General features: G+C 44.4%; 1 protein-coding gene across 4 annotated transcripts in view; it reads left to right on the forward strand.

Moving 5' to 3' along the window:
- LOC146834881 (cytochrome P450 2J2-like) overlaps nucleotides 1-25,326 on the forward strand; it is a 377,005-nt gene that overhangs the window by 122,731 nt on the left and 228,948 nt on the right. For all 4 annotated transcript variants that reach the window (XM_085602481.1, XM_085602480.1, XM_085602478.1 and 1 more), the window contains one exon: nucleotides 14,279-14,428. In XM_085602481.1, coding sequence (XP_085458607.1) covers nucleotides 14,279-14,428 — 150 coding nt within the window. The remainder of the gene's footprint in view (nucleotides 1-14,278; nucleotides 14,429-25,326) is intronic.

Below are 25,326 nucleotides of genomic sequence, written 5' to 3' on the forward strand. Positions count from 1 at the left end.
TGCGTTGTAAAGGTTGTTCCCCATACAGCACCCACTGTCCCAGTGATATATATCTTAACCAAAATACATAAAGATTTTGCTAATCCCCCGGACGATCCATTGTCTCTGAATGCAACTCTATTCCTAAACAACTTGCGCAATATGCAGATTTCTTTATATGACATTTTGCTGTTGATAACCCCACATACTTTAGGGACACCACAGCTGTGATTAACATCATTTAGAAACAATCATTTAACTCAGAGGAAGAACTTCTGTTCAGTATGGACATAGAAAGTGTGTATACTAATATACCTCAATGAGAAATACTGAGAATACTTAATGAACTCATGGATTTGAGACCTCGACCACATAGTGAACCTACAACATTTATTATGAAATGTATAAAAATATCATTGTGTAAGAATTTCTTTCTGTTTGAAAATGATTTTTATCAACAACTCAAAGGTGTAATGATGGGAGCAGTTTTTGACCCAGACATTGAGAACATCTATGTTTCTTGTTTTGACCACCAAAACATCGAATGTACCACCAGCCCATATCGAGATAATGTTACTAAATGGATGTGATACATCGATAATATAATGATATGGAGAGTTGACCGTGAAAGTTTACTGACATTGCATACATGGATCAATTAATTAAACCTGAATCTTACATTCACAATGGAATTTGATCAACATCAAAGGAATTTTCTTGACATTACAGTAAAGGTAGATGAAAATAATCAACTTTATACAATACTATTCACTAAACCAAAATCAAGAAACAAATTACTCAGATACAACAGTCATCATCCACAGGCAATTTTTGTGTTTCCGCAGATATTGCTCCAAAAAGGAGGATTACTTTCTGGAGGCACCGAAACTGAAAGAAAAATTAAAAACTTTTGTTTATCCAGCTAAATGTCTCAAACAATCACTTAAACGAGCATTGTATAATAATAGAGAACCTCTCCTAGAAGTAGGAAGATGACCAACTGAATCCCGGTTAGTTGGTGTGTCTAAATTTGGGACCCACTCAAACAGGATTCAAAAAATAATCAACAAACACTGGACCCTTTTAAAAAGGTTTCCAGAATTTAAACAGGAACTCTTTTTGCGTTGAAAAGAAGATCCACACTTAGATATTGCTTGGTCCATGCCTATGATATACGCAACACAGCAATAGTTGAGAATATGGTTCAACTATCACTGGTTATTGGCCATTTGAAATATAATATATGTGCAGCTTGCAATACACCAAAGATGACAAAGACCTTTACCATCAATGGTCAACAATTTACACCTAAACATTTCTCAAATTGTAACACGTAATGTAGTCTAATGTATTCTCTGCCCTTGTGCTCTTCATTATATAGGCAAAACCACTCAACAGATTCAGAAACGAATATTAAAACATCAATCCCGAATACAGTGTAAAGTGGAAAATGCCCCACCACCATGGTGGTGGTGGGGATGGGTTGTAATCAATTCAGTGAGGTATAAGGATTATACATTGTCTTTAAAAAGTGTTGGGTGTATCAGATTTAAGCTAAGTAAGGGAGCTGTCGAAATTGTAGGGCGGGGGGAACCCTTTAATGCTGTTCTATGTAAGAATAACTATGATTTTGAATGATGAAAATAACTTGTTGTACATTGAATATCTGTGGTCTGAATGACTTTAATAAAAGGTGCGTCTTAGCTAGAATTATATATTCAAGCTCATGGGATCTGCTCTTTTTACAGGAGACGCATATAGCGTGGTCCAATAGGGCCTGGCTTGGCTCTCTAGGGCTTGAACTGTTGGCCTGTACTTCTCAGGCAGTTAACCAGAAAGGAGTTGCAATCCTGGCTAAAGGGGGGTTTTTGGAGGTCAAAAAACATAAAGCGGATAAATTTGGTAGGTGGGTTGTGATGGAGGTAGTAATCTCACAGCAAGTCATGACACTGTGCTCAATATACGCACCAAATGTGGACGATCCAGACTTCTTTCAAGTAATTAATACAGAGCTATCTCTATATCCTCAGCCTATGTTGGTCTGTGGTGACCTAAACATACATATCTATTCGCAGTTAAATGTGAGGACAGCCAAATCTTATACGGGCAGGAAACCGAGAGCTTTTAGGAGTCTGCAGGCGTTGGTGCAAGATCAAGGCCTGTATGATGTTTGGGAGGAGTTAAAACCAGGGCAAGATGGGTTTACGTATTTTTCTGCCCCACACAAGAAGATGGCACGACTGGATCTTTTTTTGGTCTCTGATGTTATACTATCAAGGGCCTCTATAAATGTACCCCCTAAGATAATTTCGGATCACAGCCCAGTAGTATTAGAGTTTGAATGTGCTGGGTTAATGGCTAAGGGGAGAAAATGGACTTTTGATAGGAAGTTATTGATGAATCATGATTACTGTAGCTGGATGGAAAAATGGATCCCTGAGTTTATTCAGCTGAATATTGGATCTGCCAGGACAGAGATTGTTTGGGACGCTTTCAAAGCTGGCATAAGAGGTGAGATAGTAAGGTTTGTAGCAAGGAAGAGGAAAAAGGATCGTCTGAAATCTGTAAATGATCTGGCGGCCCTCTCTATGCTGGAGCAAAAACTAGTCTCTGAGATAAAGTGTGCTGGGAGGGTCAGGGAGGTTCATGCGGAAGTTGCTGCTTTTCGTTCAACTATATATCAAGGGTATGCAGATGAAGCAGCCGCCAAGTATCAAGTACATAGAAGCGAGTTCTATGAATATGGAGAAAAGGTTGGGAGTGTCCTGGCTAAAAGGCTACGACAAAAGGAGGTTAACTCTAGGATTCTCAAGATCAAGGGTATGGATGGGAACCTATTAGAGACCCCCTCTTTGATTCATGATTTTTTCAAAAAATATTATGAAAAACTATATACGGCAGAATCGGTTAGAGGAACGCAACAATATTTAGAGGAAATGGGCTCTGTCGGATTAGAGGAGGTGGATAAAGATGCACTAGTAGAAAGGATTTCTTGGGAAGAGATCGAAAGTGCTATGCTGTCACTAGCCTCAGGGAAGGCGATAAAGTCAGACTCAATCCCCTTAGAGTTTTATACTAAGTTCAGGAAGAGTCTAGCTGGGCTATTGACCTCGGTTTTCCAGGCTGCGTTTAAGGGGGCCCCCCTGGCCTCTTGGTCGGAAACAGTCATAATAATCTTTAGGAAGAAGGGAAAGGATCCCTGTGAGCTCTCTTCATACCGCCCAATCTCCCTTATAAATGCCGACAACAAAATATACTCAAAATGCTTGGCAAGGAGATTGGGGGGGATTATTACCCCTTTAGTTTCACCACGACAACATGGATTCATAGCTGGGAGAGGGACCACGGATCACGTCAGGCGACTTATATCTGTCTTTGATTGGGCACAGGCAACGGGGGTTCCTGTTGGGGTGGCCCTGTTGGATGCCGAAAAGGCATTCAACAGGGTCTCCTGGGAGTTTTTATGGGCAGTGATGAGATGGAAGTCCTTTCCTAATGACTTTATACGAGCAATACAGTCTATGTACCTTATGCCGAATGCAATAGTACGGCTAGGGGGAGAAGAGTCACAGAGGTTTATGGTTAGCAGGGGCACGCGGCAGGGGTGCCCCTGCTCCCCACTTCTCTTTGCTCTGTTTATAGACCCCCTCATAAATAGGTTGGAGGCTGATATGGAAATCTGTCCGGTAAAAGCGCATATATATTCAGTGAAAGTCTTGGCATATGCTGACGACCTTGCGGTGCTTTCTGCGGATATGAATAAGGCTATGGAAAGAATTGTGGTCATTACTAACAATTTCGGTACAGTGTCTGGCTATAAATTAAATCTGGATAAGACACAGGTGTTACATACGGAGGCTGGATTACCATTAGAGATGGATGTAGCCACAGAGGCAATGTATTTAGGTGTGCTTATCTCTACTAAAATCCAAGATATACCAAGGATTAATGTCGAATCACTGATTGTATCATCAAATAATACTCTGGAGCGTTTAAATAGGCTGCATCTATCTCTATATGGAAGGGGTAATGTCCTAAAAATGTAAATTTTCCCGAAATTCCTGTATCTGTTTCGGGCTATTCCAATCATGTTTCCCAATATCATTTTTAAGAGAATAGAGCGAATGTGTTCACGGTTTCTTTGGGGGTTTCGTCGCTCTAGAAGGGCGATGAAATGGTTATATCTGCCGGTAGAGCGGGGAGGTCTGGCCCTCCCTAACTTTTATGTTTACTATAGCGCTACGCTGCTCCAATTTATGGGTGTGTTGGTATTTGGGAACACTGTGGTTCTGGATCCCGCTTTTTCCCCATCTATCTATGAATGGTGTTTGGGAGAATCGGCGCGAGGATTACTACTTAAAATCCTGGAGCCAAGTTACTATAAAAAGACTCGGTTTAAGATTATTCAGGCAGCATACGTAGTATGTAAGAGGCTCAGGAAACAACTAGTTATTCCTTGCATCATGTGGTACACACCTTTAGATTCGTATGCTTTGTCATCTACCGTATGTCATGATTCGGTTATGAGGAGGTGGTCACAGCATGGTATAAGAGTAATTGGGGATTTACCAGGGAAGGGTGATATTCTTTCCTTTTTGACACTCCAAGAGACATTTGGGGTTGGTAGGTCTGATTTTTTTAAATATCTTCAACTTAGAAGTTTCTTGCAGGCTGCAATTGCGAGGGGGAACTGTCAGGTGTCTCAGATCCGAATATTGGAGTTGTTAAAAGGGAAATCAAAAATAGGTCAAATATACAAGGAAATTATCTTAAATGAACCTGATGATATCCGTAGATTTGAAGCAGCGTGGGAGGGAAAATTGTCATTAACCAATCTGGATCTTCAGTTGGTATTGAGGACCGCTAGCTCTATTTTGCTTTCTGGCAGTCTAAGAAGTCAAGTTTATATGGCCATGTTTAATTTATATTATACGCCAGCAAAGATTGCAAAGTGGAAGGCGGGAAGGGGGACGAGATGTGCCAGATGTGGTCTCTATGGGGCAGATTCGATACATATGTTTTTCTCCTGTCCTTCGCTTCATCAACTCTTATCGGATATTGAATGTTTTATGTTAGGGTCTCTGGGTATACCGATGTCTGTGACTGCACCTTTGGTTTTGTTCGGGATAGAATTTGGTATGGACTCGGGGAGGAAATTGGTACCCCATAGAGGCCTAAAGTTCATGTGTATGGCGGTTCTGAGGTTATGCATAACCTCTCAGTGGCTCGATCCTGAACCCCCGTCATTTGCTAACTGGAGGGCTAAGCTCATCTCAATTTACAATTTGGAAACCGCCCTATACAAATTAAAAGGTAGGGCAAGGAAAAAACTGGGGGCTGCAATATGGGAGCCGATAGGTAACTGTGTATTGTAATGTATTTTAACGATTATTATTAGCTATATGTCTGCAAATTATGGATTATCTATGTTGGATTATGGCTCTCTGTTTGTATATGTTCCCGATCTAATTTTTTTTTTTCTTTCTCTTTCTGTATAATAGGAATCTTGATTAATTATTTGTGACCTCACTGAATTGCTCAAAATAAAAAAAATAAAAAATTAAAAAAAAAGTAAAGTGGAAAATGCCCCTATGGTTGAACATTACACCAAATCAAAACGCTCTGAGAAAGATATGTTTTGGTGGGTCATTGATGTAGTGAAACCCTGCAAGTGAATGTCAATTACTGATCATGTTCTAACAATGGAAGAGACTCGCTGTATTTGCAAAACTGATAATGTGACAAAAGGCCTGAATTTAGCTGTAGAATGGGAAAAACTAGCTTCTATGGACTAAACATCCACAGAGTAAATGATAACTTCATTAGATTTCTGTTCAATTGCCCAATCTGTTGAAATCCTAAATCTTTAATGTTTAATATTGATGATTATTGAATTCATGCCTATAACATTATTGTTGCTTGTGTGAATGCTTTCCAACTATGTTCACTGTTGAGTTTGGAATTATCATTAATTCATCAGCAATGAACAATTATCCATAACTGTTAATGTTTTAATGTCTACGTAGTAAATATGAAATAGAAGATGCTGATTTCAATGTGTTTTTCATATAAAGAATTGATATATCAATTACCCCCAAAAATTATTTTCGATACATAATCTATGCTAGTATATGAATTAAGACTCCTTCGGATGTCTTTTTCTGTTTAAATGAACAAGTAATTGACTAACAACATACATGTAATAACTTCTTATTGTTTCCTTTCTGTGCTTTACTAAATCATTACCAATTAATCACGTATTTAAAACACTGTTTTTTCTTGTAATTAAATAATATTGTCTCAATTATTTTATGTAGACCGATATTGTAAATATTTACCAGTAAGTAAGAGGCCACTCCAAGATGGCCGCTACCACCCCTTCTCATCCCTCCTTTCCAGAGCATATCTTAAGGTCTCCAGAGAGTAACTACCTGGCAACACGGATTTGCTGTTTGCTAAATAAACATAGCAGCTTCCTTGTTTTCTATCTGCGGTGACGCCTTACTAAGATGCCCGCCTCCTTTTCTGGTCAGACCGCATGCCATTTAAGAGAAAAAACCCAAAAGCACAAATACGCTTCCTGTACCACAATCAGAGCAGCTGTTCCGTTTCTCTCTGCCGGGTTACCAAACTCAGACAGCGCCACTCATATATGATCGTATATGATAAGTAAGACTCTAAATATTTATTGTGGTTCTTCTTTTGTATATAGTGTTATCACTCTGTGCACTATGTCGCACGTCTATTTAATTCACCCTCAGTTCTAGTTTTTAAGAGTCAATGTAGACACACCAAATTCTGACGCCAAAAAATCCTCCATGATTTCAATCTGAACCCCTACCAATTGCCCATGGCATATTGATGGCAAAAGTAAGGTTCTATCTTTTAGCAAGCTACATAAACAAATTCTTTCTTCTCAGTAAAATGTCTCTAATTATACCTATTTGATTGCAATTGTCCATCAATGGTGTCGGCGAACCATAATTCCCTGCTATTTCAATTTTTGGTTCATATGTTATATATGCAGTGTCCTTACTAATAATCTGTGAAGATCATAATCTCTTTACCAATAGGATATCCTTGATCCCAATGATTAAATAACGTTTTTTAGTGGAACTTTTTTACTTTTTTCGCCATGAATAGATAATGAGTCTATATTTCTTGGACTAATTATTTAAGGTCCACTATTGATCTAGCCTCCAGTAAGTTTCTTCTAATATTTTATCACACAATAGGTGGGTGAGGGTTCTTCCACTTGTTCTTGTACTATTCTTATAATAGACGAGCTGGACTGTATGCTTAAGGGCCTCTATTTTTCACGATAACAAATTATTATTTTATTCACTTTTTTCGGGTGTATATCTTGTTTTTTATTACTTCTTTGGTTGAAAAATAACATTTTTGTGCTTATACATTTTACAGAGGGTTCTTCAGTCCACATAAGAATTTTTCTGTCCTGAAGATGGTCTAAATAGATGTAACACATGACAAGAAGAAACGTCGACCAGTACAACCCATTTTTTATTAACAAATTGTTATATAGGAATTTATTATTGAATATTAAATAAACATTTCTGTTTGTAAATAGGCTTTTGAATTTGGGTTATTCACATAAGTGACTCGTAGACATTTTTATCTGGAAGAGTGTCAATCTCTGTCACCTATGTATATGTGAATATTGCTTGTACCCTTTGAATTTACCTTTTTGATTATAAACTTCTACAAAAATAGTATATACCCATTGCTGACTGATTTATTCACTTTTATCTATAAATTTATAAAATTCATAAATTTGAGGCGATTAGTTTGGCACTCATAAATGATATTGATACATTTTGTTCTATTATTTTGTAATAAAATCCCTTGTAGGCATTTTTACCTGAATATATTTTGTTACCCAAGCCCTTGAGGGTATATCGGGTTGCCCAATCAATATAATACATTTCTAAAAGTGGCATTTTCAGACTTACAATTTAAAATCCAACTTCACCATATACTGTGCTTTTAAATTATGAGTCCAAAGACACCAAACTCCAAAGCTCTATCTTTTTCCATTTGGAAATTTCATTTAAAAGGTGTTTTAAGGCAATCCCAATGTTAACCTATTGGAGAAATAGGCCTTGCAGTACTAAAAACTAATTTAGCAGTTTATCCATACCAGGACATACTCAAAAGTGCATGTCTTACCTTTTAAATACACTGCACCCTGCACCCTGCCCATAGTCTTGTCTAGAGTCTGCCTTAGGGGTGACCTATATGAAATAAAGTGGAAGGTTTTGGACCTGGCAAGTAGGTGACATTGCCAGGTCGAAACAGCAGTTTAAAACTGCACACACAGGCTCTGCATTGGCAGGCTTGCACCATATTCAAAGGGCTATTGAAGTGAGTGGCACAATCAGTGCTGCAGGCCACTAGTAGCATTCAATTTAAAGGTCCTGGGCACCTATAGTGCACTATCCTAGGAATTTATAATCAAATTAAATATACAAATTGTGGATAATGTTACCATGTTTAGAGTACAGAGCATATGCACTTTAAGCACTGGTTAGCAGTGGTGAAGTGACCAGAATCCAAAAGCCAGCAAAAATGAAGTCAGCAGAACAGGAGGTTAGAAGGCATAGCGTCAGGGGAAACCACGCCAAGGATCCAAAGTCTAGCATATGTATGTTGTCATTTACATCAAAGCTCAGTCACACTGGATACAGTATGGCATAGAAAATGTTATCTTGTTTAAATTTCTTCTTCATCAGAGTATAGGCATGCCTGGTTACCTGTTCAGAATGAGTGAACAGTGCCAGCGATGATCTTTGATATGTCAGGTCTTTTTTTCCCAGGCCAGGTCCCATTGGGAATAATTAAAGATCCTCATGGTTATAGGTCGAGGCGGAAAAGGGCATGTGAACAAGTTCCGAAAGTGTCCCCCAACGCCCGGTTTAAACTGATACAATTTCACTGCCTGGACAAAACTTACATGGCACCATGCAAAATGTGCAAGATCTATCCTGGTAACCCGGCCGGTAGATGTGGGTTGTGGCGCTGATTTTCTACAAATGACGTGCCTACCCACAGTTGCTAGACTACTGGGAGTGGGTGATGAGAGTGCTGGGCACATGTGGTGGTTTAGGAACTGGAAGGCTGTATTAAACTGTGCCTCCTGGGAGTACAGCCACATCAGAAACACTTCAAATGACAGTAATCCACTGAGTGATGCACAAGGCCTCAGAAATAAAAACTTGTCAGACAGACTTTTTAGAATGGGCGATCACCGATGAGCAACATATAAATCCTGCCCAGAGGGATGCTGAGATGGTGAAAGATTTAATCAATTGGGGGATATGAATACAAAAATTATGGATCCACCCAATAACATACCACCTTGGCTGGAAACAGCCACACTCTGCTAGAATGAACAGGAGAAGCAGATTGCTTGTGGGCGTGTGGAAGAAAAGGAACTGGCGTGCTATAGAAGGTTAATGTCATAGTAAACCCATGTATGTGGGCTGGGGAATAGTGGCTCCTGGGAATCTGGTTAATTGACTTTTGTATGTTTGAAAACAATAAAAGCATATTGCAAAAAAATGTGTAAATAGCATAATGGCTCTGAGTTGTGTAATTAGTGTCCAAATGCTCCGAATGATAATGTTAATGGTTTGCTCAGCTGCTCCACTGTAATGCAGTTCTGAGTCCTTGCTGTGTGTTACTGTCACATTGCCCGTGTATTTATGCTTTGCCATGTCAGGGAGGCCCGTTGAATCAGCCTGCATCTTTCTTAGGCATTGAAATTATGCTGCAGAAGTAAAGCCACCTTGGTTAGTGCTTCTTTTCAAAACCGGCCACTGGGATTAACAGTGCTCCGCTCGGACCCACATTGGCCCTCACCTGTGAGAAGTTGGCCTGGTATATGCTGTCCACTAATTATAGTGGGCACTCTGCGCCAGTCCAAATGACCCTTATGATGTATGAGGTCAAAGATAACCTTTAGAAAGCTATCCTAGTGGTAGCCTTCAGGCTTAATCTTGAACGAATGTAAAGCAGCTTGTTTTACCAGAATGTCACCTCCTGAATTAATTAAATGAAAGGAGAACCATGCAGTAGTTATATAAAAATCTGTATTTATTAATATAACACTCTTTAGTATCCTCTACCCGAGGATAGAACACAAAGCACACAATACGATATCAATAGAACAGTTGTAAGTAGCACAATACGCAGTGGGCTCCAGGGGGAGACAAAACCATATGCTAAAATAGTAGTATAACAACCACGACTCGTGTCAAGAAAAGGTCTGGAGCACGTAGAATTATTGGGACCCCAAGTAACCACCCAAAGTGAGTAAATAGGGACCCCACGGCGGACGGGTGCAGTGTGCTAACACAACCGCGGACTCCGTACAATTCTATGGGGAAGTCGCGGTTGCAATTTTAAAGTTTAAGGACCCTTCTAGGAGGACTTCGAGGAAAATTAAAAGGTTGGAGAGCTAACCCACCCGTGGATACCGGAGTACCAGAGTTACCTATCCCAGAGGAGTCGGGTGCATAGGGTTGAAGTGGCGTTGGAAACCTCCGTCATTCTCAATGGAAGGCTTCGATGAAGTGCTGCTGCCGTGAAAGTGAAAAGGGTCCAGTGGAATCCAAGGATCGATTCTTGAAGAAAGGAACCTAAAAGCAGAGGGTACAGAGTCTTGGTCACTTCAGATTGACCAGGGGCTCGAGAGACGAATGCCCACCGATGTCGGGTGCTTCAGGTGCGAAGGAGGGATGCTTGACTCTGCAGCCACGAGGACCAGAGAATGTCGACGACGACCAGGAGCCAGATGCAAGCTGTCCCACGAAGGATGTTGAGTGCTGAGGGGTCGGTGTCCGACTGGATCACCAACACGCCTTGGCAAAAGCAACCCACGCATGAAGGTCAAGCCGGTTACGGTGTGGACCAGTAAGGTCCAGGAGACTTACCAAGCAATGGGGAGTCAGGGCATGTCTGGAGCAACCAAGAAGCCCAACAGAATTTAAGATGACCCTCAGGAGGACCCACAGGCCGAATGACCAAGAGTCGCGAGGGGACCTCGAGCAAGATCACAAAATACCAGCCCACGGAGCACTCGGTGTGAGGAGGCCGGAGTTCATCAGTGGAAATACTGCTCAGGGTCAGGACTACATGGAGTCCAATGCACAAACTCGGGAATTGCCAACAAGCATGTGCACTTGCAAATAGACGAGGTGCACAGGGGTTCGGGTTATGCAGTTCCCATGAGGGATACTGGCCTCAAACTTGCTGAGAGGGCAGATCAATCTCAGGGACCTTCGAAACCCACCTCCTGTGTTGCTGGAGTCTTTAGAGTCCACAGGAGCTCAGGAGCAGCAGACCGGTCAGTTGCGTTGAGGTGCCTGTGAATGCAGGGGAGTGACTCCTTCACCCCAAAGGAGATTCTTCGGTTGTCTTTAGTGCACCACAGGTCCTGCACTGAGCCTGTTATGGAGCAAGGGTGCAGACAAAGCTTTGGACGGAGAGGGAGACAAAGTTGGACCCAGTCAAAGTCCAGCGAAGTCCAGAGTGTCCAGACAGTTGAAGGTCAGTGGTTTCTTCTTGTAGAATCTTGTCCACATAAAATCTTAGAGTCTTAGAGTCTAACAGTCAGGTAAGCCCTTATGTACCCACGAGAGAGGGTTGGACCGATTCGGGGGACCCTCCTAGGGGAGGGTCAGGACAGAGGGGTGGTTACACCCATGTCCTTTGTCCAGTTTCACACCAGAGCAGGAGCCAACGGCTCCCAGAACTGGTTTGAGCTGGACTATGCACAGGGACACCAAATGTGCCCCAGGTGCAGACTTCCAGGCACTAAGGCAGTGCCCCCACCCAGCCCCAATGCACTAAATCCTGTCTGGAAGGTGGTCACACCTCCCTGTGACAGGATGTCTATTGTGCTGCCTTCCTCTGCCTGATCTGGTCGGCAGTATCCATTTTGTGCTGACCGGGGCGAGAAGGCTGACACTGGTAAGACCAGTGACCCCACGAAGCTCGCTTCAGAAGGGTGGAATCATACCTCCCACACCGGTTACCAGTGTGAGGGTATGATTCCAAGGTGCTTGATACCAAACACAACATGTTTCATTTCAGCCGTTTTCGAGATAGCATTTACTGCGAGGTTATAATGCACCTCTACCTATACGTCTGGCTGAGTCACAGACAACCCGGGAGAATGGTCTCCAAAGGCTGCAGAGGAGCTCTGCTCATGCAAGGGCACTCACTCATGTAAAACCCAGCACCCTTTTTCAGTATTGTTAAGGCCTGCTATAGGGGTGACTTATAAGTTTTAAGTGTAGCGACCTAAAGATATAGTGAACATATATCTAAAGTAGGTGTTGCATACACCAGCTTACACAGGTTGCAGTAGCAGACCTGTAGTTCCATTTTGCATGGCCTCTCATGGGTGGCATAATACATGCTTCAGCCCAACTGAGGCCTCTGTGGTACCTATGCCCTGGGTACATGGGTACCGTATACTAGGGCCTTATAAGGGTACCCCAGTATCCAATCTGGAGTGTACCAAAGTACTTGTATAACAATTTTAAGGAGAAAGCAGATAGACTGGGGTCCTGATTAGTAGGATCCCAGTCAGACTAGTCAAAAACAGTGTAACATCAAGCAAAAAGTGGGGGTAACCATAAGAAGCAGATCCTACTTTCCTACATCGCCCTCCTCGGATCCAGCACTGACCAGCAACGCATGATGTTATTCTCTGCATTGAGGCTCCAAGAGGCTCAAGCACGCTGCATAGGCCACCACCAGTACCTCTATACTCCTGACACTGCTCCTTCTGCTCAGCCCAGAGTCCACAGCTCTCACAAGCACTCCAGCATGGGCTTTGCTAGTCTTCTTCATGCTTTCAGGATCGAACTAGGCCCCCACGGCTTTCCAAAGTGTCACTGCCGCACCGGCCCAGCTACAGAGGCAATTCACAGACCTATTTAGGCCATGATCAGGCCCCCCTGACAATAGTGGATTGTTTTGTCTTACCCAACATGTACACCACTCTTTTCCCAGCCCATCCACACTCGTAACAGCTGTACAAAATGTGTGTTTCTGTGTCCGTTATCTCTGCTAAATCTGAAAGATTTTCTTGGAGTTTCAGTTCTGACTGCTCAAGAGTGTAAGTATCAGCCATCTTGGGCTGTGGCTGTCTAGCACCCGCTAATATTCTTTTTTCAAATTCAATAAACTTTCAAGCATTTCCTTGTAGTTTACCATAGGGAGATTTCCTTCCTGGTGGCATAGATCTTTGCCTTCACGCGAACAGTTACAAGTAGTAGGTAACTTTACACTCACAAATTAGGCTCCACCTCCATTGTTCAGGGAGTGGAGGCGTGTGAGTCCATAATTTGTAATACATTTACACTCATATTGGTGAATAGTCACAAGTAGGGTATTTACTATCAATTATAAGAGTAAATTTACATTTCAAAATGTATGTTTACCTTTGTGAACAGCACCCGAACAGCATAGCGAACTCATGAGCTAGACCTATTGCAGTCACATTACAGTGGAGAGATGAACTAGTGTTGAACAGTTGTGATGGTAAAAAAGCATCCCTAAATGGCTAGTGCTGGATAGTTTTGTGTGACGTGTAGCATTTTGTAGTGCCTGATTCAATGTTATCCCTAATTATACATAATACTTCTTTGTTTATGTAACTATTTTACATGTAAAAAAGGACCAATTACTTTCCCAGAAATGTTGTAATTAACTGTTATTTCTTCACCATGTCCACTTCTTAAAAATATGCCAGTGCTTTGTAACTTTTGCATGCAATTGCCATTCTACAGTGTAACAGGTTAAAATCCTGCCGTTATTACTCAGCCATCCATCTGTAAATGGTGTCCACTGAGTTGGATTGGGGAAACACTTGTTTACAATGACAGAACACTTCTTCTGTGAGCTTAATATTAAAAACAAGTTATTAGTGAGCAGAATAAATGTGGACAGGCTCAAAACAGAGTGGACAATGACAAAGGATGAGCACAGGAGTAGACCAGTCGATGCTTCTTATAAGACCTTGGGTGGGGAAGAAAATATTTAAAAATCCAGGAAGCATAACAGCATGAAATGATGTCGTTTTTATCTCCATTAGTAAGGAATGCACTTGGGCCAAAACATAACCATGCCTCTATTATTGCTGACATATGAATGAGCAAAATCAAGCCCTAGGCAAATTTGATTTTGGAGAATTATGTTTAGAGTATCTTCCATACAAAGATAGACTTAAATTGAATATGATAGATTGAATGTCATTTTGCACCCACAGGGGTAATCAATTCGAATGGACGTAACTGGAAACAACAGAGGAGATTCGCTTTATCAACCCTGAGGAATTTTGGAATGGGTAAAAGGAGCCTGGAGGAACGGATCAACGAGGAGCTGAGATACCTAACAGATACAATAGAGGAAAAGAAAGGTGAGTGTCCGGCACCTGGCAGTATATATTGGGTAGGTAAAATTTCTCTGGAGTGGTGTTTTATATAAGTGAAAAATATAGTTTGGTAGGTAAAATTGCTCTGGAGTGGTTCTTTATAGCAGGAGCCGTCAAACAATTGTATTCTTGGAAGAGATCAAATGATATGAGTGTCCAGAGTCGAGTGCGTTCGCATCTCAAGGGTTGAGTAGGTAACCATAAGTCAAACAGATGGAGGTAATTTCGTGTGATCATTTGTATTTATTATTCACATAAATTAAATATGATAAAATACACGACCTAAGCCTTTGGCAGACATGCCACTTACGATGAAACACGTGTTGGCTGAAATTGGATCATATTATCATAGGATTGTTATCAGAAAAAAAGCGAATGCTCCAGCCAAACAAGAATCATGTAGCACGTTCTATAGGAAAAACTTTGTTTCTGGGTGCACATACTCAAAAATATAATTTTTTCACTCAAAGATGAAAAAAATGTTGCATGTACCAAACATGGATCACAAAGGGAGGCACTTCATTAAGGCTGAAAGAAACAAAGTGAAAAATAGTTTTTCATAATTTTTATAGTAATAATGCAAGCTGATTATGTAATCGAAGAATTACCCCTAAATACAGAAGAAAATATATAGATTTGTACTCCAAATAATGAGAGAACATATGCAAATTTCCAATATCAAATTGCTATTACCCATTGACTGAAAAGATCATTCATTATATGCTGAGCTTCATGTTAATAGCATGAGTACATTGTTTCCTTAGTTGACGCGCGGACAGCCGCTTGCATTGTATTTTGCTCTGTTGTGTTTTTTTTAAAAAGAAGCTGAAACTTACTTAAAATCCCTGATTGTAACCGCATTTTAAACTCACGGCACTTGCCTGATTCACTTTAGTCGTCTCTCTTCCTGACACTCCCCTCCCCTGGCCCCTAGCCAATCGGCCGCAAGGAGGAGGAGAAAGAGGGCGGGGCTTAGCTACAAATGCTCGCAGCAGCGCGGGAGCGGGGAATTGTTTCCTTAGTTGAAGTGCGGACAGCCACTTGCATTGTATTTTGCTCAGTTGTGTTATTTTTTTAAAAGAAGCTGAAACTTACTTAAAATCCCTGATTGTAACCGCATTTTAAACTCACGGCACTTGCCTGATTCACTTTCGTCGTCTCTCTTCCTGACACTCCCCTCCCCTGGCCCCTAGCCAATCGGCCGCAAGGAGGAGGAGAAAGAGGACGGGGCTCAGCTACAAATGCTCGCAGCAACGCGGGAATACAGCGGACGCGCGCAGCGGGCGCGCCTAAGGCAAGCCCGTCTGCGCCCGTCCGCGCCCAGACGGGACCAGGGGCCAAAGACCATGGCCAAATTACTACTTATTCCTCTAAAATATTGCGCTCGCTAGCTAACCACGGCTCACCCCTCAACCCATCTATTGAAAATCATCTCAGGAAACATAGCATATACGCTGAACCTTATCACCATGTCATTCCCCTTGTCTGCAGCTCTCAATTCCCCACCACCTGTACTCCCAAAACCACAACGCAGCCCGCTCTACGCATATTGTATTTCAACACTCGTTCTTTGGTCAAACACCAACTGGATATCTTTCTGTTACTCAGTCTTGAGAAACCAGATATTCTCCTGATCCCGGAGACCTGGCTCACTCAGGATTCCGCACCCGACATTCTAGCAGCTCTACCCTCGGAATATTACATATTAGCTGCAAACCGACCTCAGGGCAAAAACGGTGGTGGAGTTGCCGCCATCATCCACAAGAATCACGTTTTCATTGCCCTTACCCCTCTTATCCTTCCAGAGGTGGAGAACTTAGTGATCAAATTAGAGGCTACTACCGGCTCTATTATTTTGGTGTTATTATATCGACCCCCGCTTGCCATGCCCACTTTCCCCTCAGCCCCTAGCGAACAAATGGCAAACCTGTTCACCAATTACGCTAGCATTATGCTTATAGGCGACTTGAACTATTGGTTCAATGACGCCCGGGGTGGGCCTCTTGCTGCGGAACTGTCAGAATTGCTTGTTAACTTGAATTTTACTCAACACGTTTCCTCACCCACCCATGCTAAAGAACATATTTTGGACCAAATATGGTCCTCAAACCTTACTTTATCGGCGCTCACTGTCTCACCCTGAATCTGGTCTGATCACTGCCTTATCGATTTTACGATTACTACCATTACTGAATCTAAGACTCCCTCAAAAGGTGGAGGTATATCCAGAAAATGGAGTTCCATCGATAAACCTGGCTTCATTGACTCCTTAGCTAGGTCCATACCCCCCTTCAACTCAGACATTGACGTCATGGACACTGCAATCTCAGACTGGCTACTTAAGGCCTGTGACTCTCATGCCTCTCTCACCAAATTTACACGTTCCCGCCATACTGACGCCCATAAGTGGTTCTCCGCAGAGCTAAAAAAAACAAAAGCTCGAGCTACGGCAAAAAGAAAGAAAATGGAGATTAAACTACATCACGGAGGACAAACTTCAGTTCTCCTCAGCCCGCAATGACTATAAAAAGGCTATACGTGAAGCCAAATCCGCATACTTCTCTGCCAGAATTCTCAATGCTCAAAACAAATCTAAAGAGATTTTTACTATAATCAATGATCTATGTAACACAGACAGAATTCACCCCGATCAGCCACCCACTCAGGAGTTCTGTAACTCCCTGAACTATTTCTTGGATAAAATATCCACTATAAAAGCCAGCATTCCCGCTATTTGCTGTACAGACAACATTGATCCTGTTACAACTAACCCCTTCACCTTGGAGCACCTTCCTGCTTTATGCCCCCAGATTCTATTAGAACTGTTGGCTCGAGTCAAATCCGGCTCCCCCAATGACTGCTGTCCCCCACACATTCTAAAAGAGGCTCTCTCCAACCTTCCTCACTGTGTACTTCCTTTCTTAAATGAATCCCTTTCCCAAGGTAAGGTTCCCTCTGCTTTTAAGAATGCGATAGTGGTCCCATTACTAAAAAAACCTGGGGCCGACCCTCTGAATCAGTCCAACTATCGCCCCATCTCTTTGCTTCCCTTCTTCGCAAAGATTCTTGAGGCCCACGTCACCAGGTCCCTCTCGTACTTCATTGAACAATCTGACCACCTGGAACCCAATCAAGCCGGGTTCTGCCCTGCACATTCTACTGAAACAGTCATCCTTGCCGTACTAGACACCTTGCGAGCCAACGCTGACAAAGGCATCCATCAGGCCCTCCTTCTCTTGGATCTGTCGGCTGCGTTCGACACGGTGGACCATCATATCTTATTGTCCCGTGTCGAACAAGCAGGTATACAAGGCCCTGCTTATAACTGGATCAAATCATTCCTTGAAGATAGAACGCAGGCAGTTCGTCTCGGCTCTTTTACCGCTCCCAGGATGGTTTCCTCCTGAGGGGTCCCCGAGGGCTCGTCCCTCTCCCCTCTCCTATTTAATCTCTATCTCAGACCCCTCATTAGCTCCTTAAAACACATGAAGGTTACGACCTTCAATTACTCAGATGATCTTCAACCTATTTTCACACTGGACGGACCGAACTCAGCCTCTGATTTTCAAGCTATCATGCTCCACATTCAGCGCTGGATGAACTTTAACCATCTTAAACTCAATCCCGGTAAGACTGAATTAGTCTTACCGGGAACAAGCGCGATCATGTGGGGCCCCCATTTCTGGCCTACCGACCTCAGACCACCCCCCACTCCCTCCCCTTCAGTAAAAAGCCTTGGAGTTACACTGAATTCTGATCTTTCGCTTAGAGGACAGGTGGGGACCGTAGTCTCCTCATGCGTCTTCCAGCTGAGGAAAATTAGGAAAATTGCTCACTTACTCACTCCCTCGGCCCTTATTCAGGCAGTTATAGCCCTCGTATTGTCACGCCTCGACTTCTCCAACTCCATTTACCTTGGCCTGCCTATGTTCCTACTCGAACGTCTTCAAATAGTACACAACCAGGCAGCTAGACTAATATTTAAGCAACCTAAATGGCATTCTGCCAGCCCCCTACTGGCTAAACTACACTGGCTCCCAATCGCACAACGTGCAGCTTTTAAGACCGGCTGTCTACTCTTTAAAGCTCTGCACAGTAGGAGCCCCAAATTCCTCAGCAGTATGATTGTGAAATACATCCCACGTCGCAATTTACGGTCTGGCAACCTCATGCTGCTTGCTACCTCGACCATCAAACTCAAACGCCAGGGGGGGCACAGGTTTTCGTACCTTGCACCTGGCTTCTGGAACTCGCTGTCCCTGGACATCAGAGCGCAGGAAAATTTGATGGGTTTTAGAAAGGCCCTCAAAACATGGCTGTTTGCGTTCTCATACAACTAGCCCGCTCGCCGCGTCACTTTGCAACAATTAGCGCCATGAAACCTTCTGGTGACCGTGCGTTCTATAAATTTCTTTTAACATAACATAACATAACAAGTACATAAAGTGTTCAAGTGATTTTGCTCCAGCGCATACAGATTATGGAGTCACCCAAAGTGCACACATTAAGTCTTGCATTACCAGCCATCAGGATTTACATTTGTCTAATATATGAATTAATTGCAAACCTGTTATAAAGAACATTTCAGTGTCTCCTAATAAGATGTGCAATTTGTACTTGACATTTAAAAAAAAAATCTTTTTATTGACCGCTTCAGCAGACAATCTGTTCAGATATAACTATTACCCCATGAAGCCATGGTACGATACTTATATTAAGCAGCCCTCAACAAGCCCAAAGCCCCAACTAAACAGATATCTCCCACCCTCCCTGACCAGACCCAAGACCAGGAATGCCAAAACGCGCATAGTGTTTGTACATCCTACCGCCAGTTTCACAAAATGTTTATGCAAGTTATATATATAATACATCAGAAAAACTAAAACATGTACTGCATTGATTAAAAGATAGATCAGCTCAGTTTATATATTGGATTACCTAGATTCATTACAACAACATTGACTGCATCATCTTGTATGACATGTTATGCATATACAGAATTTTGTCTCCGTTGTAAATAATTTTCATCAGAGAAAAATTAATGTATTTTAAATATATAAAGTATATATTAATATTTTGCATACAATAAATGATCTAATATCAATTCTTTGACTATCACTGTATATTGTGTACTTATATCACTTATTTTTGTTTTCTTTGCCCACATTAGCTACTGCTTACCGCCTTGCCTTAGGCACCTATTTTTTCAATTGTACCCTCACACTCTCCCAGAATTTCCTCACCAGTGGGCACTCCCACACTGTGTGCAGAAAGATATCCCTCTGACTCCAACCCCTCTCCATTTTGTACAACCGCTCCCTTGTATGGTGCACTCTATACAGGAATTTCAGCTGCACAAGGCAGAAACGGGCTTGTATGGCCACCTCCCTTGGGTAGCGGTATGCATTCCCCCACTCGTAATCCTCCAGCCTGCCCAGGTCCCGCTCCCACCTGTCTCTTAGTGTATCGAGCGGTGGCAAACTCTGGGCCAACAGCGTGGTGTAGATCAGTCAGGTAGCATGTGTATGTAGGGTGGGTGCCTGCACTCAGAACTCCAGAGGTGACTCCTCTGGTATATCTGAATAAAGGGCCTTGTGCTTTCCAACTATGTGCCACATCTGCACATACTTGAGATATTGACCTCCTCATAGATCATACTCTGCCTGCAGCTCCAGGAAGGGAAACAACCCCCCCCCCTCCCGCCCCTCCAGATGTCCCCCACTACTGACATTTACAGCAAATCCTCTGTGTCTGTGATTTTCAATCCCTCTAAGCTCCCTGAGTGTCTCCAACTCTCACAAAGGCGTCACTAGGCTACGCCTACCATCCCAGTCCATAAGCCGCGCAGCCCTCCGCCATAAATCCACCACAAGGGCAGTCGGTGAGGGGAGCAATTACATTCCACACCTACCATACAGATGCCTCAGGTGGCCCGCTGTGTACTTGACATTATTAGTACCTTTAACAGGCATTTACAACGCAATAGGTCTCACATTTGTGAGAGTTAGAGCTATTGGCGTTGTAAATGACAATTTATTTTTTTACTTATGTTGTATGTTATATAATAAAAAATTGTATATTGAAGAAGTATATTGAGAATGGGGCAGCAGTGCTGATTTTCAAACCTGATTTAAATATAAGCTAAAGAGATTTAAAGCAGAGGGTCGCTGTCACCCATCTTTAGGCTGTTTTCTTTGAGGACAGTTCTGTCCATTCTTATAAGTGTTCCATAAGCACGTGCCACTGACTCCGGAGCTCAGGGATCACGGTTCGATCCCCAGCGACGGCGGCAACTCAGCTCAGCATCATGTGAGACTCTCGTCAATAGCTCACTTAATCTCCCCAAGGCCCCCGTTACCCTTAGGGGTGATAAGTCGCGCTTTAAAAAATGTGGAATTTTAGTAAACTGATACTAATAAAAAATTTATATATTTTATCATGTTTAACACAGGCATAGACTTTGACAGTGAAATCCATCCAAAATTATTTGAACATATCCGACATTAGAAAGTTACACTTCATTGTATAACTGAGAGCTTGTGGTACTGTTTTCTGCTACTGTGAGCGAAAAACTGTTGTAGTAATTGACTGACATCTTTCAGAAATGAATGAGAGGATATCAAGGGTGATGTGGTAGTGTTATCTCTCGTGACGCCCATTGTGATGTTTGGCGTGAGATGGACGAACGTGCACATGGGATTTCCACAAGCTTATTGTAACAGTGTTGGTGCGTTCATAACACGTGAGATAGTGCCTCGGTGCCTTTAATGCAGAAAAGCATGCAGATATTCAACCACTGGAACGTAATAATTTAGACCTCGCATGTAAATAAGGATGATTTCTTTAACATGATGCTGTGTGCTTCTTCCAAGGGCGGCTTAAGGCAGAAAGCATCGTAAAATAGTCCATAAAAAGCAGCATTTGCAATGCAATTGGTCTCACCATTGGCATATTATCGCACATTGCAGGGGTGTTTTAACATTTTTGGTGAAAAGTCGTTTTTATTTTTAAAGGTACCCACATGCAATGTAAATATTCAGCTGCTGTTGCAATCGAACAGCGCCCTTCAGCTCGCCATCATGTATTAATGAATAAAAGCTCAGGCTGCAGTCATCTCCTAACACAAGAGCAGACATGTTCAAGGAGTGCGTTTCATTGCACAGGCAAGATGCTGTGAAGTGAAAACACAATTGGCCATGTTACTGCTGCATACCTGTGGTACGTACATGCAGAAGGAGTCCCAGAGATCCTCATAACTATGTCTGCATTTTTTTCTATACAAGTGTTTGTTTATTTGGGCTGCTGTGTGTGCTAAAGGGCAGAAAGAATGAACGCTGTCTGAGAGCACACAGTGCGTGAATCAAAGTATCACAGCGCTGGGCTCCTTTTAAAAATTTTAATATTGCTTCTGTTGTTCTAGCAGAGTATTTTATTTGCAATAAAATACTACATTGAGTAACAGCCTTTAACTTATTTGCAGAATGAGAGTATGGCAAACTGAGTGTAGTAGAGCTAACACTAAGCAGTCACTTCCTGGCTTAACAGTTTCACATCTGCCTTCGTATAAGAACATTTAGGTGCCAATTCCGATCCGGTAAAAAAATTCCCCGTCCGACTCGTATCCGGATTTTTTTCCGTCCGAATCGTCAAAGTAGCGTACAAACTGCCAAGTACGATTCGAACGGAAAAAAGTCCATACGAATCGCATTGGGAAGATTTCCCCACACGTCCTCGGGTCGGGAAAAGTCACCGACACGTCCCCGGGCGAGAAACCCACCGTGCGGAAAAATAAAGTCCGACTGCGCAAGTACGATCCCTCCCGTCCTCCCCATTTCACAACCGTACGCAAAAAACACCGTCCGAACCGAACTCCCATAGCAACCATGGAGACATGTGCCCGCATACGCGCCGAACACCCCACCACCCCCCGCCCGCGTATGTACGCCCCGAACCCCCACCCGTGTATGTACGCACCAAACACCCACCCGTGTATGTACGCCCCCGAACCCCCCCCAGCCGTGTATGTACGCACCGAACCACCAGCCGTGTATGTACGCCCCCGAACCCCCCCCAGCCGTGTATGTACGCACCGAACCACCAGCCGTGTATGTACGCACCAAACCCCCCCCCCAGCCCTGTATGTACGCACCGAACCACCAGCCGTGTATGTACGCCCCCGAACCCCCCCCAGCCGTGTATGTACGGACCGAACCACCAGCCGTGTATGTACGCACCAAACACCCACCCGTGTATGTACGCCCCCGAACCCCCCCCAGCCGTGTATGTACGCACCGAACCACCAGCCGTGTATGTACGCACCAAACACCCACCCGTGTATGTACGCCCCCGAACCCCCCCCCAGCCGTGTATGTACGCACCGAACCACCAGCCGTGTATGTACGCCCCCGAACCCCCCCCCAGCCGTGTATGTACGCACCGAACCACCAGCCGTGTATGTACGCACCAAACCCCCACCCCAGCCGTGTATGTACGCACCGAACCACCAGCCGTGTATGTACGCACCAAACACCCACCCGTGTATGTACGCCCCCGAATCCCCCCCCCAGCCGTGTATGTACGCACCGAACCACCAGCCGTGTATGTACGCACCAAACACCCACCCGTGTATGTACGCCCCCGAACCCCCCCCAGCCGTGTATGTACGCACCGAACCACCAGCCGTGTATGTACGCCCCCGAACCCCCCCCAGCCGTGTATGTACGCACCGAACCACCAGCCGTGTATGTACGCACCAAACCCCCACCCCAGCCGTGTATGTACGCACCGAACCACCAGCCGTGTATGTACGCACCAAACACCCACCCCAGCCGTGTATGTACGCACCGAACCACCAGCCGTGTATGTACGCACCAAACACCCACCCATGTATGTACGCCCCCGAACCCCCCCCCCAGCCGTGTATGTACGCACCGAACCACCAGCCGTGTATGTACGCCCCCGAACCCCCCCCCAGCCGTGTATGTACGCACCGAACCACCAGCCGTGTATGTACGCACCAAACACCCACCCGTGTATGTACGCCCCCGAACCCCCCCCCAGCCGTGTATGTACGCACCGAACCACCAGCCGTGTATGTACGCCCCCGAACCCCCCCCAGCCGTGTATGTACGCACCGAACCACCAGCCGTGTATGTACGCACCAAACCCCCCCCCAGCCCTGTATGTACGCACCGAACCACCAGCCGTGTATGTACGCCCCCGAACCCCCCCCAGCCGTGTATGTACGGACCGAACCACCAGCCGTGTATGTACGCACCAAACCCCCCCCCCAGCCGTGTATGTACGCACCGAACCACCAGCCGTGTATGTACGCACCAAACCCCCCCCCCAGCCGTGTATGTACGCACCGAACCACCAGCCGTGTATGTACGCACCAAACACCCACCCGTGTATGTACGCCCCCGAACCCCCCCCCAGCCGTGTATGTACGCACCGAACCACCAGCCGTGTATGTACGCACCAAACACCCACCCGTGTATGTACGCCCCCGAACCCCCCCCCAGCCGTGTATGTACGCACCGAACCACCAGCCGTGTATGTACGCCCCCGAACCCCCCCCAGCCGTGTATGTACGCACCGAACCACCAGCCGTGTATGTACGCACCAAACCCCCACCCCAGCCGTGTATGTACGCACCTAACCACCACCCCACCAGGGAATGTACGGACCGCACCCCCACCAGTGCATGTACGGACCGTACTGACGCCAAAAAAACACGTACTGAACCCGGACAAACCATATTTACACAAGGAGAGTCAAGTAGAGTTTCCCCACACCACCAAACAGGCCCAACAACCCCACAAACATCACATACACTCACCTGCAACTGCCAAACTGCCAAACAGAGGCCCAAAACTCAATCACTCCTCATAACACACCCACACAAATTTCAAACACAGCCACACCCACAAATGGACCAATAAAAATGGACCACACACACAAACCATGAGCCTTTGCAACAGACCCACTGCTGCCAGAGCCCACAGACGACCCACACCACCATACTTGAACCTCACACTTGCATACCTTCACACAACCACCTACACAAACACCCCCTCATCACATTCACACACACACCTCCACTACCACACCCACACACCCACAGCCATCCACACCCACACCCCCACAACCACACCCCACGCCATGTCCACCACCAAGAATCCAAAGTTCACAAAGGAGGAGCTGGAGATCCTTGTCGACGAAATCCTCAGAGTCGAGCCACAGCTCTTTGGGACATTGGTCAGACAGACCAGCATATCCGAAAAAACCGCCATGTGGCAGAGGATCGTCGATTCTGTGAATGCTGTTGGGACAACCAGAAGGACCAGGCACGAGTGCCAATCCAGGTGGTACGATCTGCGGAGGACGGTCAAGAGGAAGATGACTGACAATCACAACCAGGGGAACATCACTGGAGGAGGGCCGCCCCCCAGACCGGTACAATACCATCCCTGGGAGGAGAAGGTGATGTCCACGCTGGCGGTGGAGGGACTACACGGACTGCCAGGACTCCCAGACCCTGGTGAGTACACAAACAACTCACCTCACATGGGGGGGATGCCATACACAATCAATCATGCATGCCACCCCCCCCAAGCCACCACCGGACACAACAACACTCCACAAACACACACATGCCACTGGCACCTCCATGCCCCATGCATCAATCAGGGCCATGCCAAGTCACAGGCCACACAAAACACCAACACAACACAGGATGTGGTCGATGCTGGGAGTGGGGGCAGCAAAACTAACATTGAGCAACTCACAAGCACACAACAATGCCCTCAGCCCATATGGCCCAGGGCACAGCCATACAAACTGTGTGTACCCACACAGTACTGTCTTGCCTGCAAATGATG

The sequence above is a fragment of the Triturus cristatus genome, chromosome 4_2 (genome assembly GCF_964204655.1).
Source record: "Triturus cristatus chromosome 4_2, aTriCri1.1, whole genome shotgun sequence".
NCBI classification, from domain to species: domain Eukaryota; kingdom Metazoa; phylum Chordata; class Amphibia; order Caudata; family Salamandridae; genus Triturus; species Triturus cristatus.